The following is a 21,268-nucleotide window of genomic DNA, read 5'->3' as shown; positions in this document are numbered from 1 at the left end:
ATAGGCCAGAAAAAGAAGATCTCAATCCCTGCATCCTATTGAGAATCAGTTCAAGAGAAGCTGACCATTAAATGTGCAGCTGTTTCTGTCTCACCTGAGAGTTTCCTTGATAACGGCTCTTAAATAAGGCATGTGGGTGACGTCTGCGGCCGTGGGGATGCGATCTGCTGGTACAGTTGTGGACACTTCTTCATAAAGTCTATCCTGGATGCGTGGATTGATGGACAGCTGGTACAAAGCCCATGTAAGGGTGTTGGAGGTCTTTAGCGACAAAGAGATAAGGAAACACTTAACAATAGCCTTTGTTTAGTCACACATAAGGATGAACATATTTTGACAACACACAATAAACTCCTACAAATGCACAGAAGTGTATGTGAGCTGTTAGATCCATATCCTCCTACTCACTCTTTGACGTTGAAAAACTTCTTATCCATTTATAAGTCCTCCAACATTACACATAATTACTTCATGTCCTCCCTCACTTTACTCTATGCCACCATGATTACAATGCATATGTAATATGTGTGTTTGTTTTTGCATGTGTACAGTATATGTGTGTACAGTATATATGTTTTAAGTTTGTGTTTCTTTTTTGAATTTCAATTAATATTTGGTGTGAGAATGGCCTAGTGGGTAGGCTCAAAAAGTAGTCCAAGGTTCCCAAAAATGCAGTCAAAGTGTATTTATTTACAGTGGTAAAAGTGCAGCAGTATTTACAATCCAGGCCTGAAGAAAAATAGAAGACATCCAACTTGAAAAAAGAGGGGAAAAAGTGGAAACAAATAAAGATTGAGCTCTACACAAACTCGTTTGCAGCTCTGTACAAACTTTGTTTTACCACCTGACAGCTCTGACACCAAACACCAACCCCCACAATGCCTCCAGCCTCCTCTTATATAGTACTGAGGGGGAGGTACCAAAGCACATGATCTGAGGGGAAATCAATTAACTCATCTCAGACAAATTAAAGACCAACAATGCATTTAACATTTACCAAACAATTGTATATTAATATTAGCAATGTTAAGAGGTAAGCAAATTTTGACATATACTTGAAAAAATGGTTATTTGTATTTGCTAAGAAACACCCCTCCAACTCTATTACATGTGGTACCTTCCAAGAAGCCCACCACTATATAAACCAATGACAGGCTTCTGTTCTGTTTGCCACTTCTTGGTTCAACAAACAAAGCACATGGAGCAATGGTGACAAACACTTTTACTACTAATGATGCATTTGTTTTTACATTAAAATCTTACAAACAGTTTAGAGGGCACGGGGTAGCCCCGTGACATTTGATTCAATATTTTCATTTGTCTTTTGATATTGAGGATTTTTGTGTACATTGTTTATATATTGTTTTCCCTCATACATGAAAGTTTAAATTGTGCATTTTGTTTTAGGATTCTGTGTGTGTAAGTGTGTAATTGTTTGTTAGCTCTTATTCTAAGTTGTTTGCGTTTACTGAAAGGGGTGGAGCTCTAATATTCCCTCCTTGCACCTTTAACATTGTTTCTTTAATGTGTGCTAAATAAATAACTGAAATGAACAATGAGAATAATTGTGCTAAAACTTAAAAGGTAAGAAAACGTGTTTATATGATGTGGATCTGTGAGATTGGATTTACCGTATCCACGCCTGCTAACAGGAGCTCAGTGATGCTGCCGTACACATCTTTGGTGCTCATCTGAACGTTTGAGAGGAGGTACGTTAAGTATTCTCCCTCCATATCCTGGTCAGTGTCCACATGCTGCTGGATTAGCTCGATTTTTTTGTCAATCAACTCTTTAGCTGGAATAAAACAAGCAGAGAAAAAACACAACGATTCATGACAGCATTCTGGATCATGCTGTGTTTCAAATGAAGGTGTTATCATTTTTATTGTGCCCAAGAGCTGAAATTGTCTGGTAGTATGACGACTGTATGAAACCTAAATGTTTTGGTTATATAAATATATATATATATATATATATATATATATATATATATATATATATATATATATATATATATATGACATCATTTAATGCTGCAGGTGTCCTCCTGTAGTCCAAATTCATAAATGTTCAGTGAACCTGAGATATTAGGTAGGGGTGTCCCGATCCAATATCGGATATTGGTCCGATATCAGGCTGAAAACAAATATCGGATTCAAATTTCCTTTTTTTTTTTTCTTTTCTTTGTCTGCACATGCTGTCAAAAGGTCAACACTACAGGAAGTGCAATCTTTTCGGATTCAAATTTCCAATTATATTCAAATTCATTTTTTATTTATTTTAGTCAATTGTAGAACACTGTAGCTATTAAGTTGAAGGTAAAAATGTATGTAACCAATTAGTTAATAATAAATGGGTCAGTTTTTTGTCATACCTACTGTTGCTGACTATTGTTCTCTGAGTAACATCACTTGATCAAGCCTTTTCTAACATTCCACACTACAAAATAAGTAATTACTGTATTATTTTTTTATTAAAGAAAGTTGTTTTTTTTATTAAAAGTATGTATGATTCATGCTGATATTGGATCAATATCAGAATCGGCCGATACGCAAGGCTGCAATATCGGTATCATATCGGAAATAAAGTTGTATCGCGACATTCCTAATAAAATAATAATGCATCAATTTTATGTAGCGCTTTTTTGGTCACTCAGTCACTTTACAGAATTAAGGGATTATTCTTTCACTCCACACTTAGTGGTGGTAAACTACTATTGTAGCCACAGCTGCTCTGCGGCAGACTGACGGAAGCGAGGCTGCCAAAGTGCGCCATCAGCCCCTCCGACCACCACCAACACTCACTCACACACTACATTCATATAGGCAATGGGTAAAGTGCCTTGCCCAAGAACACAATGACACATACCACTGGGGTGACTGCCACCCCACTGTAGCACCTGGAATTCTCAGTGGTCTCCATCACCTACTAACCAGACCCAGACCTGCTTAGCTTCTGAGATCTAATGGGATCAGGCAATGACGGCTGGTATGGCTAATATTGCCGTGAATCTGATGATACGATTCAAGATTTGCATATCACGATAAGATGTATCCTGATATATTCAGAACAATACAATATACATTGCGATATCATAAATGACAAATTTCACCTTAATACAAAAAGGTATTAAAAAACAAGTGGTATGTTGATCAAACTGTCAAATTATATTTTGAAAAAGGTTAAACATTTGCTTATACAGCAGAATAATGTATATTCATTTTTTAAAAAAATGCTTTTATAGTAACCACATACATCTATAAAAGTGTCGAGTATGTTTAATGAAAATAAAGTGCATTCAACTTCCAGCTAAAGCATTGAGGAGTGAGATAGTTTAACAAGGTCTGATGTGGTTCACTGACACCCATGACTGGGCATTTACAGTACTGCTTTGCATTAGTTAATTAAATGGTTTTTTTCCGTTAAAAACATGATTAAAAAAATCATTTTGGACATTTTTTGGATTGATACGATAATTGTGTGGTTAATTGTCGCGATATATCACCGAATCGATTATTTCTTACTCTCTTATGAGATAGTGATTTAAATTTCTGAAAATCCAAATTGTATCATTATTAGCTGTCTTGTAACTCTTGTTACTATTATTCTAAAGTACATGTAGAAAACAGAGAATATCCTAACAACAAAAGCTCACCAAAACTAAAGATTCCATCCCAGCCTGCGATGTAGCGTTCCCAGTGAGGCAGGAAACGACGTGCCCATTTTGGAGTGATGTGAGCAGCCATGGAGTAGGAAAACATCCGAGCGATTGAGTTGATGAATTCTTGTGTCCCAGCAGGGATTTCCTCCTCCAGGCATCCAAGTCTGGTTTCAAACAATATAGCAGCGATGCCTGAATGATAACAAGAGACATGATATGAGCACAATGATAAACGTTTTCACTTTGGTCATGTATGACTTGTTTAAACGCCTTTTTATTAGACATTATAGTGTTTTTTTGTTTACATACACAGCGTGTTTGCTTTCTACCTTCCAGTGAAAAGAGATAGAACTCATTGGCGATGTCTGGAACCAAATATCCAGCAGTGCTGCTCTGGTCCCTGTTGTGGATTTTCTTGATGAAGTCTGTAACTACATTATTGATAACTGAACCATACTGTACTGAGTCCTTTGGGTGCAGCATACGCTTGTTTAGCATCACCCTCAAGTTATACCACTTTTCCCCATCCCTACGAAGAACAAAGAAGAAAAGAAATGTGAAATCATAACATATCTCTTGAATTACAAATTTGCAACAATGAATGAAAAAATAATAATGCACACCACAACAAGCTTGGTAGCATTTTTATTAATGTGTTGATGCCCACATTAGGGTGACCAACCGTCTTTTAAAACATGGAAATTTTCTATATTTGTACATTACATTTCGTGTCATTTATTGAACTGACAGAAGACGCACATGGTACTTTTGCCCGAGAAATACGTCTACAGACCCGCCAAGATAACTACACCTTTATGGACTCCTGGTCGGACTCGCACAGTGCCGATTGTCCCTTTATGAGCTCTACATTTGCTCCTTCTCCAAGAAAATAAAAAATAAAATGTCTATTTGTACGACTGCCATACGGACAACCCCCGGTGCTATTGGTACGTTTACCGAAGTACACGTAAACTGGCCAATGACTGACCTATCACGTGACCTAAACTGGCCAATGAGGGGCGCTGCTTATGGATAGAATGTCGGTATATTGATACGGCACCCATACGGATAGCCACTGCCAATAAAAAAACACACAGAGCGGAATGTTAAAAAAAAAAAAAACCAGCTTAGAAAACATGTACCCTCATCCCTACAGGGCTCACGTTTGTCATTACAGACATTTTAAGTATGAAATAATTTCAATAAATCTATACATGGAAATATATGTTTTTCCACCTAACGTGGTGCATGCTTTAAACTACATTTTAAACTACTGTATCTCTGTCAGTAATTGCCCTATGGCCTAGGTTCCTAAAGGGTTAGAAATTAGCCAAAAATTGTCATGGGGGTACAGTACGTGAATAACAATTAGAAACAGCATGACAACATTAAAAACTGTGATATAAATAGACCAGCAATCAGGAGCCTCCATGCATTGCATTTTCAAAAAAGCGCAAATATGACAAGAGCAACGTTGCTTTGCTTTGATTCCCTTCGCCACCACGTACTTGTGTGAAAGTGGATTTTTCAGCTTTGACAAACATAAAAACAAATATGGAACAAGATTTTACGTGGAGAACAATTTCAGACGCAGACTGTCTCAAATTTAGCCCAACATTGCATTGAGTTCTGTTCAACCATTTCTTTTTCCAAAAAGGTTTGGTTCTCATTGAAAATAAATTAATAAATAAATTAAATAAATCAAGTTATAATTCTGAATAACATGCTGTCTTGTGTACTTACAGATCATTAGTCTTTTTGTTATATATTATTCCTCAAAAGGATATGTAAAATTCAGAGACAAATTTCACTGTAGGGCTACATTATGACATTGTATTTGTATATGACATTTGATTACATTATTAAGTTTTTTAGGAGTAGGGGGTACATGGCTTTAGTCTGAAGGGGAACAAGACTGTGAAAAGTTTGGAGTAAAGATAACAGTTTCTGATCAGTAAGATGTTGTCCTTTGTATCCGCTATGATGTTATTACAGTAATTTCACCCACACATGGAAGCAGCTTCTTTGGTTTGCAAATGCTTTAGAAATACTCAGCCATTAGACACGTTAATCCCAAATACCTGCTTTAGGTATTACCATTCACTCATTCCCCCTGTCCACAGCCACCACCATTATAGCTAAGCTTCACACTTGTCACTATACTGGCTTGATTACACAACATAAAAAGCACAATATGTTCTACAACTTCACATCTCACCCTCACTGTAAAATAATCTATTCTTCCCCACCCTTTCTATTTCCTACCTTGAGTCTCTCCTCCCTGCTCCTTTTCCCCTCCCCCTCCCCCTCCACCTAGGTGTAACACTGCTCTCCCTTTTTATATCCTCCCTATAATAAAATATTTCTTTCCCTTCCTTAGGGCTGGTGAAGGTCACAATTAAGCAATAAAATAAATGAATTTATTTTATTGCAATAACAAAACATGCATTGCTGTCTCATAATGATTGCACTTTTTGTAGTGTTGACCTTTGACAGCATGTGTAAATACTCAACCATGCTGAATTGTTAAAAAAAAAACTGAGCTTTCAAACCTTGCAGAGGATGGATGGATTCTTACTTATCTACTTATACTTCTATTCCAACAGAGGTTCTCAATCTCAATGTCAATGTCAATTCATACAAAATGCAACAAAAACCAAAAAACTCTGATTATGACTTCTCTCCATTCCCTCCTCTGACAGCAGAAGTTCAGTTTTAAAAAACAATAATGAAAGTTAAATTGTAAACACTTCTTATTTTGTTGTTTATTTTTGATTATTTGGAATTCTTTTAATTTATCAGGGTTTTTTGTCATAACTGCTGTGATATTCTGCATTATCTCAGCTATAAACTGCTCCATATTTTCATTTGTTTTAACTCAAGTTGTGTGTGTATCAATATGTAAAGGTAATGTTCATTGATAATCCCCCCACACAGCCCCCACCAACCTATTGGCTTGTTTGATAATAACTATTTAGTTCTAGGAACATATGGAGAGGTTACAACACAGGTTTACTGCTAGTTTACTCTGCCATAACAACCCACATGACAACCTTATCCATGGAAAGCCATCCAATAAGGAACTCAGGTCTTACTTTTACTAAATGTTAGCAGTGAAAAGTGCTTAGTAAGCAGTCTTACTCTGTGAAAGGACCATAGCCAAATCCCTTCATGTCACGGAACTCTTTCCAAATAGCCATGTCTGTTCGGCAAGGAAACTTCTCCTCCTTCCTCAGGACTTCCTCCAGCAGCTCAGGGCTGCTCACACACACCTGGTTCATCCCATCTCTGTAGATCGGACCAAGCCGCTGCTTCTCGTGGATCTGGAGAAGGTCGACAAAGAGAGAAGAAACATCTGTGTGAGCAAGAACAGCTGTGGAAATAAGTGCAGGTTCAGCAGCTGGTTCATTTTCCAACGACTGCAAGCATCATGGTCATCAGAATGTTGTTAGCTGTGGGGTTACTATGGCAACAAATGTCCTACAACCTTCTTAGCTTATTCTATTGTGTGCTCTCACTGTGTCATTAATGGAGTGAATGCACCTATTCATTCTAAAGTCTTGCCCATTAACTCAACAAACTAGTCCAACTGTGTACTCATTACATGATCACTGAATCATTCACACAGAAACCTGCACCACAGTGTTTTAAGCCTAAGGATCATGTGTAACTATGAGTTCATAAAAAGTACCTGTAGCTCATGTGTACGGTTGTAGAAACCCTGACATGTCACTCTGTAAAGGAACTCCAAGAAGTGAACTTTAGGGAGGTCCTGCAGTGTCCGATGCTTGTCCTCAGTGAGGGTCCCAGAGGCCAGCCGTCCTGCCTCCCTGCAGCTGACTGAGGTCAATGGGCCAGGCAGCAACCAGCAACCATGTCTACGCATCAATGTCCAGGACAGGCAGGCAGCCATAGTCAGGGCAGCACAGCAAATACACAGGACTCAAGTTACATCCCAGAGAGCAGTGGAGCAGGGAGGGGCCTTGAGTTCCAGAAGGTTTAACCCTTCCAGCACAGCTCTTACTGACCCACAGCTTCAAGATCATCACTAAGATACTGTAGGTGTGCTGCACACAGAACATTCAGAGGCTGCACAGAACTTAAGCAAAGAGGAAACATTGTGTTCTGATAAAGTGGTCACTGAAATACGAGGTGGAGATGCTTCATTCCATACAGCTGAGAATACGATGGTTGAGGAAATGATTAAAAACTCACTGCACTGGTTACTATGGTGCATTGTTGGAAAGCACAAACATAGCTGAGTTCTTTTCTAGGCTGGAGTCTCTCTGCTTAAAGTTTGCAGGTTCTCTCTTCCCTCCACACAATAAATATTCAGAATTCTGTGTTTCAAAATGCAATTTGACTCAAGTTGTTTGCATTAGAGCAAAAAAGAAAATGCTGTAAAAAAAAAAAAAAAACATCATAATTCAGTTTTAGAGACTGCGCTCTTCAGAAAAGCCTTTGGTTAAATGGATTTTAAATATATCTTTTTACTTTTATGATGCTGCTGCTGTTGTTTAAATTTCTCCTGTGTTCTATACAGCACTTTGTGATTTTTATCTGAGAAAAGTGCTTTATAAATAAAAAATTACTTACTATTGTTTGCCTCATTTTGCCCATAGAAAACACCTGGTTCCTCTTTGTTTGCCCCTTTTTGGCCACTCTTGACAGCTTTTGGCCCATTTTAGTCACTTTTCACTCTTTTCTCACCAAGTTTTTGCCACTTTTGGACATTCTTAGCTTCCTGTTACCATGTCAAAAAAAGAAACCGTAGCGGACCGCACCGGCCTACTTTGGGTCAACGGCCCACCAGGACGATGCCCGGTGTGTCAGATGGCCAGTCCACCCCTGATCAACAACATAAGACATGTTTCAAGTATTAAAACCAGGAACATATTTCGTGAAGGTGATTCAGTGCTTCCACATTTGGATCAACCAGTACTCTGAACTTTCAAAGGTGACATCCTGAACAGCATCACTACACACAGGAGGCCAAGCTCAGTCCAGGCCTCGTTGGGTGAAGGTTGTGTTTTTCAGAGGTTTTTATGAATGCCAGGGTTGGGGTCAACTATAATTGTAATCACATAATTGGTAATTAATTACAATTATGGTGTAATTATAATTTTAAAAATCTGTTGCTGTTGTAATTATAATTGAGGTCAGATATTGACTTTATAACTATAATTGCTATGAAAATGTATCAAAAATGTCAATTATAACTAAACACAAAACTGGGGAACCATGGTACAGTTCTACACATATGTTAACAATAATTAAAATGTTTCATATCAATCTTTTTCACATTTTACCATTAAAAAAATTAAATCTAGGACTATACTGACACAAAAAAGGTTCAGATGCTCACAACAAAAATATGAAAACTTATATTTTCATTGATTAGGAAGCCTAACAAGGTAACCAATAGATAGGAAAGAAATTAGATGATATATATTTGTTTTTAAGTGTATTTTACAAAACAATTGATGTTCTCAGTTCTTTCATTTCTTTTTATTTTACAGTCTATGAACACAGGCTGCTCCTGTCAGCTCTTCATCTCGCCCACATTCTTAATGGATCCCACTGGGTCCAACTTGTGCAGCAGGAGGTGTCCTTGAACTTGCGCTGCACTTATTTCAGAGTGGGCTGCTAGGGCCCGCTCTGCAAAGAGCTGGGCTTCAGAGGGCGACTCCTCAGGGTAAAACCTCTGAAACATGTGGGAGAGCTGCCAGTGGCTGCAGTGGCCGATGTACTGCTTCAGGTCCACACGGCCTGGCCGGATCAGTGCTGGGTCTAATCTGTGGCCACAGATTACAGAAAGGACCACATGTTATTGTCAACATGCACAACTCTAATTCAAAAACACAACATGTCACTGAAATAAATCTGTCATTGCATTAGAAATGTCCAAAATCTTCAAATAAAAAAAACACTTTAATTGTGTTTTAACAGCACAATATTATAATAGTGTAATGTGTAAAGGACAAACAGACAGAGAAACTGAACCCTGAACTCTTAAATTCTACCTCATCCTGTTGCTTTTTTTTGTCTAAAGAAAATGACAAAAATAAAAAATACAATCATCCAAACACCCAACACCTGTGCAGTACTTTTGATATATTCTTGGGGATAATAACACAATAACCACAAATGCATGTTCATGTTTGTATGAGTTACATTTTCTAAATTGGAATACCAAGACAAAGTCAGCAAGTTGTCAAATCTATTCACAGAAACACTAAAAAAATAAACAAATACAACAGAATTCACATCAAGACCATTGAAATCATATGCTTGAAATATCATTGATTCAATTTGAAAATAAGAAAAAGCAAGTTTAAAAATACAATTTAATGCTGTTTGGTACGACACTGGAAACACAATTACAAGTTGTTTTTGTTTGCATACACAAATGGATTTATGTTTGTATGCTCTACCTTTAAAATATAGTAATACATTGTTGTTTTTTAATCCAATAAACCCTGATTTGATCACAAACAATGTTAAACATGATTGGTTTCAGGTCTGACATTAAAAATCTCTATTGAAGATTTACATGCAGGATTTAAACAAATAGACTTCATAAATAAACTGTGAGCTTCTGCTGACACTGGTCACTTTGACCTTTGACCTTAGGGAGACCATTCCTGACCTTGTGTTGATCTGCAATCACTCTGTGTACATTTGCATCAAATATTTAATAAACCATTGCTCTGACAGTGCTGTAGGTTTCTACATTCCTTAACAAAAGAGGTTTCCAACCTTTTTCTTGTCGTGACCCCATTTTTCTATCACTAATTTCTGGTGACCCCAGAGACTTTTTCTTCTCTAAACTTATTTCTTTGCTCATGTTTGTTACACTGTGTTACAAATACAGAGTTGCCAGGATTAAAGCACAAAGTGACAATATGAGCAAGCTCAGATATTTTTATACTGCATCTTATTTGAACTAGATTTAGATTTGAGAAAGTGAAATTATAGATATACAGTTGTCTGACATTGTGTGTAGTGTTTTAATTTGAAAAAGAATAATAATTATTAAATATCTTTGAGCATCTATCTATTTCTGTGATATTATGTATTGTTTATTTTTTAATTGTGCAAAATAAATAAATACATAAATAAAAATAAACACAGTTTAAAAAAATGTTTTAAATATAATTTTAATCAGTATTTACATTTTATTTTATTATTACTAAACATTTCAGGCAACCCCAAAGTTGAGAAAAAAAACCTGCGTAATTGGTAATTAAGTACAATTATGATGTAATTTACTTTAATATTTGACTTTGTAATTGGGATGCACATTCTATAAAAACTGTAATTAAGTGCTAAACTGGGGAAGCATGTTACAGTTTTATGGCTTACACATACGTAGTTAACAATTATTAAAATATCAAGTTTACTTGTTGGTTCTCTTGAGGATCATTTCACCAATTTACAAAATAAAATACAAGGGGTATACAGACCATACGCCAACACCAAAAACATTATTACCAATATTTTCATTGATTAGGATCCCCGACAAGGTAACAAAGAGATAAAAAACAAATTAGATGATCGATAATATTTTATAGTGTATTTTACAGCTGATCTATGACTTGGGTCAAAACTGCCCCCTTACCATAAGAGATGCTAACAGAAAGCTAACACAAGAGGAAGGTCAAGTTATATGAGATTATTTATTAAAGGCTCAGTAAATGTGATTCACTGTAATTGAACACGAGTAATTGAGAAAGTAATTGTAATTGAGAGGAAAAATAATAGTAGTAGGGGAAAATGCAGGTCAACGTAATTGTAATTGAGTTGTAAATGAACAGAGATAATTGAAGACACAAAATATGAAATAAATCCATCTAGTGGTTTGTTTGTGGTCTGTGTAAGTCTTACAACACAAAGAAAAATGCTCCATTTCAAATGTTCCACATTTGTGACATCACATGTGAAATTGTTTTTCTCGCTAGCGAAGGAGTGATGGCTACGGCAAAACTAACTACAGAACTTTCCTGCTGCTGGTCCCGCGTCTCCACGGTGAACATACACTGTACTGTAAGCACTATTTGTTCATGCAGAGGTGTATTCTGCTCTTATGGTTTCCAGCACATCTCGTGGTTCGGCGCATTGTCGAACCTGTTATATCTCCTCGTATCGCTTGTCTGACGTGTTTGTGAAACAATGCGATGCAGCGGTTGGAGAAAACAAATGACTATCACCTTAAATGCACTATTCCTGTAGTTAGAAGAGCAGAGGAGAAAAAGCAAGTGACTTAGCAGCCTCACACTCCTGAGAGTTCAAATGACTGCTGCTGCGAGACCCTAAGCGATGAGCCGGACTCACAATAATGATAGCCGCTTAATATCCATGTGTTTTACTGTAATGTGCAGTCAACAGTGTGTGGATAGCACAAATAAAATGGCTTTGTTGATCACTGATTTCCCTCGTAGAAGAGCGAGTGAGCGTCTGACATGCCCATTCATGAATACGCACAAGTAGTCCACTTGAGTTTGGGAAAATAAACCTCAAATACTATGTTTTTGGGGTTCTTAGAAGAAATGGAGAGGGGTGAAAAATTGCATATATGTGCCCTTTAATTTAATTTAATTTAAATCACACCTCAAACACTGTCTCATCTCTAATCAGTCATGCCAACACTAACCTGTGGCTACCCTGACTGTGTGTGCCTCTTGGTGACTTTTTAACGTTTTATTTTATGAACTTGTATGTTTTAATCTGACAATAGTCTCTGTTTATTTTCTCATTTTATTTTTTATTTTTATAATATGTGAATGGAAGTGTGATATGTCATTATGTAGTTACATTTTTCACTGTATATTTTATTGAATATTTCCTGTAACTTGTATTCTTTTAGGGTGACATTTGAACATTCTGTCCAGGGACTACAGATAAAAAAATAACCTTCTGGCTAAATCTGGTACATTTTCTGTATGGATATTAATGTTCACTGTCCCTGTTAAATAAACCAATAAATAAGATTAAAATGTAAATCACCCCTACCCTGCGTACAGCCTTACCTGTCTATGAGGTTGGTGGTCATAAAAACTATTCTAGCCTCAGATGAGGCCACCCCATCCAGAGAGTTCAGCAGTCCACTGAAGGTCAGTCGTCCCATCCCTTGATAGGCCAGAGGGTCTGAGATCAAATAAAGCACAGCTCATTGGTCCAAATACCGTCAGTAATCATCAAAGCACCAATGATCCTCCTTCTACTCACTCTCAGTGGGAAGCAGCTCTCGGCTGACGAAAGCTGCATCTACGTCCTCCAGCAGAATGATGCTCTGCTGTGGGGCCACACTCAGGAGGTGGTTCAGACGGTCGTCTGATAGCGTGCGGTCGCTGAGACTCAGGAGACAGATGCTGTAGCCCAGCTCACCTGCCAATGCCGTTCTGAAACAGAACAGGCAAAAGAGTGGGAATGATTCTCCACGTGAAGAATGACAGAAAAGAATCAGAAAGGACAGGAAGTCCAGACTCACATAAAGCTGCTCTTTCCACATCCTGGAGGACCATAGAGCAAATATCCTCTTCTGTAGGGAATACCTGCAGAGAACCAGTTACATATGGAATCAGAACAGTATCATAATGAATGAACTCTTGCAGGGTTTTTCACGAATGCACATGCTTTGTTTCGCAGTTGTATTTCAGATTCACAAATGCACACGATCTGTTTCGCAAATATATATTTTATGCAAACCTGTAATATAAATTCTGAAATGCACACGCTCGACTTCACAAATATTATTTTGAGGCACACTTGTAATATAAATCCACAGATAATGCAAATTGCTGAATGTGCATTTACAAACTGCGTCTGTGCTGTGAAACATCTGCACATTTGTGAGAGAAATGTGTGTGGTGAATTTTGAGACTGCCATGACGTCGCGGGTCAACGAACGTCACCATTGGCTGATAAAAGTGATTGACAGATTAATCAGCCAATCAGGTTTGTTTGCTTTCAGCCAATCATATGGCTTCTTGCATTTTCTCCACACTTTTAAACCAATTGCAGAGTTACTGATATGTGTGCATGTGCAGTGTTCTAACATGGGCAATATATCGACATTGAAGATTTATTAAGATTTCTATTTTGGTGATATAGAAAATTACAATGTCGCCTTTAACAATATGTTTTTATTTCATAGCTTATTTTGTATTAAAACACTGATTTCGTCCTCACCCAAACCTTCATCTAAACAAGCCACACTACAGAACTCACTCACACGTGCTGTCCCGTAGAGGAGAAAAAGCCAAAAGTGGCACATATTGTGGAGCCGTTTGTTGTGCCTGTGTGGCATTTTGCTTCAGCAAATTTAACCCAGAATTGTTTTTTTGGTAAGACTTTATTGAGTTAAAAATATTGGGATTTATATCATACATCGCCATTTTGAGAAAAAAATATCGAGATATAAGTTTTGGTTCATATGGTCCAGCCCTGGTTCCCCTATCAACATCATCTGCTACACATCCTGCAACTTTGAAAATAACAAGTTGGATGAAAGTGTAAGATTTGATCCTCAGCTTTGATCCAGAAAAACACAACACCAGTAACACCCGTTTAAACTTAAGAGTCAATTATTCTTCAATATATCATTTTAGTAGATTTCCTGTGGATATAGCCACAAAAAAGAATCTGAAAAGATGCTGAAAATCTCCAGGTTTTTTCTTCAAACAACATGCATTCATCAACGTTAGGACAAAATTCTGAAAGACAGCATGTCTTGAGATTTCTGACCTCGATCTGTGTACCACTTGGGGTTTCCAATGAAGTCCTTCACGTCGTCGACAATCCTTTGAGCGACGCCCTCCTCCAGCACCACAGAGCTGAGGGGTCTTCGTCGCCGTGGGAAACCAAACGGCCTCCACTCTCCTCCCATGGCTGTGTACATCACTGTCCTCCCCTCCTCCTGCTTCAGGGCCAATTCTCGGGCTGTAAAATACCACAGACAGCTGCAGCGTGGGTCCACATTGTTGCAGCACAGCTGCTGTTAAATAACACTGAGGGACAGATTCACTAAATGTTTAGTGCAATTAAAATGTGTGCAAACATCACTCCACATGCTAATAAGGAGTACAAAGCCCAGGGAATCAGGAGTGTGCCGCCTCTACTTTTCCCAATGATCCCCCAATCCATTTAGCGCGTTTCCCTCTAATGAATATGCATAGTAGGGGGTGCAAAAATATGGGAGGAGGAAATGCAAATAAATTAATGCAAGTAGAGCAATGTGTTTCATGAAATCTGGAACTGTCTGCAGTGATTGTTCTAGTTCTAATAGTATGACTGAAAAGCAGGTGCAAACATACACGCAGAGATCATTGCTGCAGTAAATGTGGACAGAAAACACAGCGGAGATGGAAAAAAGGCTCCAGCTGTGTGTGTGTGTGTGTGTGTGTGTGTGTGCGTGTGCGTGTGCGTGTGCGTGTGTGTGTGTGAGAAAGCTGGCTGCGCGTCCATCTCTGCTCTGCAAATCACTGTCTCACACACAGACACGCAGAGGTGTCCAATTCTGGTCCTTGAGGGCCACAATCCAGCATGTTTTAGATGTTTCCCTCTTTCAACACACCTGATTCAAATGATTAGGATCGTTATCAGGCTTCTGCAGAGCTGGATGAGGAGTTGATCATTTGAATCAGGTGTGTTGGAAGAGGGAAACATCTAAAACATGCTGGATAGTGGCCCTCGAGGACCGAAATTGGACACCCCTGCTCTAGAGCAGTGATGTTTTGGGGCTGTTGCTGGACAACACAAACTTTCAACTCTCTCCAAAGATTTTCTATGGGGTTGAGATCTGGAGACTGGCTAGGCCACTCCAGGACCTTGAAATGCTTCTTACAAAGCCACTCCTTCATTGCCCGGGAGGTGTGTTTGGGATCATTGTTGTGCTGAAAGATCCAGCCACGTTTCATCTTCAATGCTCTTGCTGATGGGAGGTTTTCACTCAAAATCTCGCGATACATGGCCCCATTCATCCATCCATTTTCATACCCGCTTATTCCCATTTTAACAGGGTCGCGGGGGTCTGCCGGTGCCAATTTCCGGCTCTCATAGGGCGCTGGGCGGGGGTACACCCTGGACAGGGCGCCAGTCCATCACAGGGCAACACAGACACAGACAACCATTCACTCTCTCATTCACTCCTATGGGCAATTTAGAGACTCCAATCAACCTTACAGTCATGTTTTTGGATGGTGGGAGGAAGCCGGAGTACCCGGAGGAAACCCACGCAGCACAAGGAGAACATGCAAACTCCACACAGAAAGGACCCAAGTCCACCCCAGGGCTTGAACCCAGGACCTTCTTGCTGTGAGGCGGACGTGCTAACCACTAATCCAGGCCCCATTCATTCTTTCCTTTACACGGATCAGTCGTCCTGGTCCCTTTGCAGAGAAACAGCCCCAAAGCATGATGTTACCACCCCCATGCTTTACAGTAGGTATGGTGTTCTTTGTCCTCCAAACACAACGAGTTGAGTTTTTTCCAAAAAGTTCTATTTTGGTTTCATCTGACCATATGACATTCGTCCAATCCTCTTCTGGATCATCCAAATGCTCTGTAGCAAACTTCAGATGGGCCCAGACATGTACTGTCTTAAGCAGGGGGAAACGTCTGGCACTGCAGGATTTGAGTCCCTGTGTTACTGATGGTAGCCTTTGTTACTTTAGTGCCAGCTCTCTGCAGGTCATTCACTTGGAGATTATCAGTGGTCTTGTAAGTCTTCCATTTTCTAATAATTGCTCCACACTAACTCTTCACACTGAGCTGCTTACCTATTGCAGATTCAGTCTTCCCAGCCTGGTGCAGGTCTACACTTTTGTTTCTGGTGTCCTTTGACAGCTCTTTGGTCTTGGTCATTGTGGAGTTTGGAGTGTGACTGTTTGAGGTTGTGGACAGGTGTCTTTTATACTGATAATGAGTTCAAACAGGTGCCATTAACACAGGTAACGAGTGGAGGACAGAGGAGCCTCTTAAAGAAGAAGTTACAGGTCTATGAGAGCCAAAAATCTTGCTTGTTTGTAGGTGACAGAATACTTATTTTATCGAGGGATTTACCAATTAATTCATTAAAAATCCTACAATCTGATTTTATGGATTTTTTTTCTCATTTTGTCTCTCATAGTTGAGGTATAGCTATGATGAAAATTACAGGCCTGGCTCATCTTTTTAAGTAGGAGTACTTGCACAATTGGTGGCTGACTAAATACTTTTTTGCCCCACTGTATCTATCTATCAATATATCTGCTGCAATTCATCCATTTTTTTTTTGTTTCCTCTTCCAACACCTTCAATTCTGCTGCTTCACATTTTTATTATAGCTTCCACGCACTCATGTTCACCCTCCATGTTCAAAACAAAACGTACAAAATGCTCATTTAAATAGGGCAGTCTGCACCACTTCTGCATGTGCACTAATCATTGCTGCAATCTTAGTGAGTTCCGCACAGTAGGTGAGGAAACTGCATCACTAAAGTTTACCACCCTTTACTGTTTTTCAGATCTTTCATCCCTGAGATGTCTGTAGTCGTGAAAATAGAGTCGTACCTTCCTGTAGGATATTGAAGAAGATTTGTCGGTCCCTGCCTAAAGCGGTAAAGGTGACTGACTCCCACGGCGTTCCCGTGTGCAGGTCCACCATCTGCTTCTCCCTGGTCCGCTCCACTCTGATCCACTTCTTGCCATACCTGCAAACCAACACAATGGATAAGTCCATCACAATAAAGATCACAAACAATGGAATTTTTTTTCTCATAATGGTGAAATACAATATAAATCTTGATCATTTTTATTCAAAAAAAAGTCTTACTAGAAAGACAATTTAGGGTTATATTTGCTGATGCAAAATGCCACACAGGCTAAATTAACATCAGTGCTTTAAGAATGGTAAAAAAGTAAATGCACAAAATGAAAAAAAAAAAAAAAAAACACAAATTGACAGAGAAATACCCAAAAGAACAACACAAAAACTTAATAAGACAACAAAACACACAAAAAGAGAAGAAAATGGACAATGGGATAACAAAATTACATAAAAGAACATCAAAAGTACAGGGAAAAACTCCAAAAACATACAAATAAACATAGAAATACACAAAAAACAACACAGACACAAAAGGACACAAAAAGAGAAAAAATGCACAATGATACAACAAAAATATATAAAAGAACAAAAATAAACAAAAGTAGAAAAAATACACAATGGGACTGGTACTTTTATTCACGAACAGCTGCACAATATGAGCCAGTTTTGGCTTTTACTCCTTTAAGGGGCAGCACATGTGAGTGAGTTCTTTAGCGTGGTTTGTTTAGGGGAAGGTCTGGGATAAGACGAACTCAGTGATCATCTCACTGTGATTTATATGCTGTTCTGAGGATCATATGTATAACCTTATAAATCAAAAAATCAATTGAAACAGTTCAAACTTAACAGAACTTTCCAAGCCTAATTATTTGTCCTCATGCATTTGTTTGTGAATCCAGTACAAACAGGTACAAAGAAACTAGAATTTGCAGGGTCATAATGCTAATGATATTTCATATTTGTTCATTTTGAGCTAGTCTTTCAGAACTTTGGGGAGAACAAAAATGATGTTATTATCCTGTAAACATTTGTAGTCTGTAGTAAATAAACAATTATCGTTAAGTCAAGTACGGGAATCCATAAAAACATTGTTCTCTCGTTTGGCTGGAGCTACATTACATTAGTTAGAATACTTTAATCAAACGAGTGCAGGGGTGTCAAACTCATTTTAGTTCAGGGGCCGAATACTGAGCAGTTCATCCTAAGTGAGTCGCAGATTTTAGGCGGGAAAATGATTATTGTGATGTAGTTTGCACTTCCACATATAAATAAATTATAGAATATGTATGGGACTGCTAATATCAAAGTAATAAGTGACAGCTATCAGTCTATTCAGCATCTTCACTTTCAATTTATTTCAATTTGTGGCCAATTTTTATGTTATTTAGGGAATTTTTGTGAAATAATTTTAAGAAAATTACAGGAATTTGGAATTACTGAGAGTTATTTTAACAATTTGAGATTAAAAATGATTGCCATCATGTGATATAAGCATGGGAAAAATGTAACACCTGCTAATATTGTCAAGTTTCATTGAAGTTGTGAATTATTTTGGAGATATCTACACCTGAATTAGTTGGTAATTTACACAATGATTCATGGTTTTGCTGAATTTGTTTCCTTCTGCTGGGGGCCGAATTGGATGTTCTAAATGGCCAGATTTGGCCCCCGGGCCTTGAGTTTGATCCTTGAGACCTAGGAAAGCATACTGAAATGAATAATTGGCTTCAGCTGCCCTGGTCAACACAACTTGAATTGATGAGAACATAAAAATAAATAAATGGAGTGATGGAGCATTTCTTTACCATATGATGTGGTTTCCAGGACTTGGGTGGAAGTCAAACTGTGTGTGCACACGTCCGCTCTCGTGTGCCAGGTAGGATGTCTCCACGCTCAGGTGCTGAGTGTGTCTCGCATGTTTGGTGATCCAGCTCAGCAGCCACGTGTAGCTCTTGTCCCGGCTCGGGACCTCCAGAGTGGTCATGTAGTGCCTGCGGAAGAAGATCATCCCCACCTGGGCACTTTTCCTGGCCAAGGCCAAGGCTGTCCCGATCCCGACCAGCCCAAATCCAGCCCCAAAGTAGGGGTTGTCCTTCAGACCGTCCAGGAAGTCTGACAGAGGCATGATGAGGTTGTGCTGATGGGTCACTCCACGGAAAGCATCAATCTGAAGGTTTGGGGAAGGACATGGCTTTGAGACTCAATGCTGGATCTGCAGTCATTTATTATTATTATTATTAGTAGTAGTAGTATTACTATTAACAGGCTGATCAGAATCACAATCAGAAATACATTATTTATCCCAGGGGGAAATTACTTGTGTCACAGAGGCTCGATAAATTTTACAAATAAAAAGATTAAACACTAGAAAGAAAGAAAGAAAGAAAGAAAGAAAGAAAGAAAGAAAGAACATACATAATCAAATAAAAATTAAACACAAGTGCACACATTACAGTAGAACAAAAAATAAGTTCAAAATAATAACACAAATATACAATTGGAATAATATAATAAAACATACATACATTAATCAAAGCTGTCAAGTTAACGTAATGACAGCTACTACATGCGATATAAGGCTGTTTGTATTTAATTGTGTACTGACTCACTCGTAGCCTTCACGCCTCTTTGTTCTGTTCAATCAGTTTTTAGTGGAAAATACGATAAATAAATAAAGGCACGTCTTTCACCCATGTGTGCTGTTGTCCTATCATATGTCTATGGTCGGTCCGCTCATGTGTTTAGAACTCCACTCCACTTCCTGTGTTCACTGTAAACACTTCCGTGTGGCTGCTAGTGCCACTCACAAATGTTCCGCTCTGCTTGTCGACCAAGCTAATGCTAACACATTTTATTGTGAGCTCAAGCTAAAATTGCCTCCGACTCTTACATGGTGAGTTATTTAACTTATATGTTTAGCAGTAAATATTTTAAAATGATGATGTTTATAATAGTAAATGATTATCAAACGGGAGCAAAAAAAAAAAAAAAACGACGGAAGTCACTAGAGATGCTAGCTCGGAAAGCTCATAACAGTGATGTCAGTGTGCATTTGGTTACAGCTATAATATCCAGTTGTAGATATCGTATAGAAACATAGGGCAGTATTTGTGTAAAAAAGTATTTTAATGCTCATGGGATAAATTCACAAATATAATGAAACTCCACAGTATTTTTATGGGCGTGCAGTGTTCCTTTGTTTTTATCACATGAATGCAGTCAATTTTTTTTATTGCAAATTGTATAAAAATGTCTAAATTTTTCCACTAATCTTACAATTTCACAAAATTCCTTTAAATTACTCAAAAAAATGTTATAAAATAAAAACAAAAAAATTAATTGAAGATCCGGCAGGGACTGATAATGAAAACTATGGCACATTGATTTTAAAATTACTCATTTTGACACCCTTGCCGTAATGCATTCATGTGTGTGTAAAACCTTTGTGATATCATGTAAATATTGCATGACGAGTTGTTTCGTCATGATTGGTGAAAGCCAGTTTTTGTCATTTTGTAATTTGTGTCTTATTTTGTGTGTTTGTGATTTTTTAAGGGACGTTTGTGACTCAAATGTGAGATGGAGATCCATTAATGGGGAAACCTGCCCTTTGGCTTTCACTGCCTTTATGTTACTCTGAATGAAAACATGTTAGTGAGCCTCCTTCGTGAACTAAATCACCTGTCAGACGGCCCCAAAGGTAAACACTTTCAGGACGGGAAAGTATAAGCAAACTAGGGGTGTGTGTTGTCTGGCATCTGGCGATACGATTCGTATCCCGATACATAGGTCACGATACGATTCGATATATCCCGATATTAAAGTATAAGGCGATTATTGTGATTGTTATATAATATATATATATATATGACTTAAGAAACAACTAATTTGTAAATGTGTACACCTTCATGAGAACATTATGTATGAAATATATTTTATTGGCATATTTTACACTAAAAACATTGGCTTTAACATGCCATGTGCCAACAACTTAAAATAAAAAAATACCATACAATCTG

At 38.1% G+C, this 21,268-nt stretch overlaps 2 protein-coding genes across 3 annotated transcripts; both read right to left on the bottom strand.

The window, feature by feature from the left end:
- Nucleotides 1–94: 94 nt before the first annotated feature.
- Nucleotides 95–7,643, bottom strand: LOC114460984 (sterol 26-hydroxylase, mitochondrial-like; the record flags this gene model as incomplete). The annotated part of the gene is made up of 6 exons (XM_028442894.1): nucleotides 7,353–7,643; nucleotides 6,803–6,984; nucleotides 3,991–4,190; nucleotides 3,656–3,853; nucleotides 1,632–1,795; nucleotides 95–261 (listed from the first exon to the last, which is right to left on the bottom strand). Coding segments are annotated over exons 1-6 (1,133 nt in total), but the record flags the coding sequence as incomplete, so codon positions are not given.
- A 1,511-nt stretch (nucleotides 7,644–9,154) lies between these two features.
- Nucleotides 9,155–20,016, bottom strand: LOC114460985 (mitochondrial chaperone BCS1-like). 2 transcript variants are annotated; one of them, XM_028442896.1, is made up of 8 exons: nucleotides 19,855–20,016; nucleotides 19,055–19,416; nucleotides 17,213–17,352; nucleotides 14,408–14,602; nucleotides 13,152–13,215; nucleotides 12,890–13,062; nucleotides 12,691–12,808; nucleotides 9,155–9,456 (listed from the first exon to the last, which is right to left on the bottom strand). In XM_028442896.1, the coding sequence occupies exons 2-8, from the start codon at nucleotides 19,372–19,374 to the stop codon at nucleotides 9,204–9,206; spliced, it is 1,263 nt and encodes a 420-aa protein (XP_028298697.1). In that variant the 5' UTR covers nucleotides 19,375–19,416; nucleotides 19,855–20,016; the 3' UTR covers nucleotides 9,155–9,203. The 2 variants fall into 2 exon arrangements, with proteins under 2 accessions (XP_028298697.1, XP_028298696.1); XM_028442895.1 differs by having other exon boundaries at nucleotides 19,859–20,016.
- Nucleotides 20,017–21,268: the final 1,252 nt, after the last annotated feature.

Source organism: Gouania willdenowi, unplaced genomic scaffold (assembly GCF_900634775.1).
Source record: "Gouania willdenowi unplaced genomic scaffold, fGouWil2.1 scaffold_87_arrow_ctg1, whole genome shotgun sequence".
In the NCBI taxonomy this organism is placed as follows: Eukaryota; Metazoa; Chordata; class Actinopteri; order Blenniiformes; family Gobiesocidae; genus Gouania; species Gouania willdenowi.
This window is presented reverse-complemented; position numbering and strand designations above follow the sequence as displayed.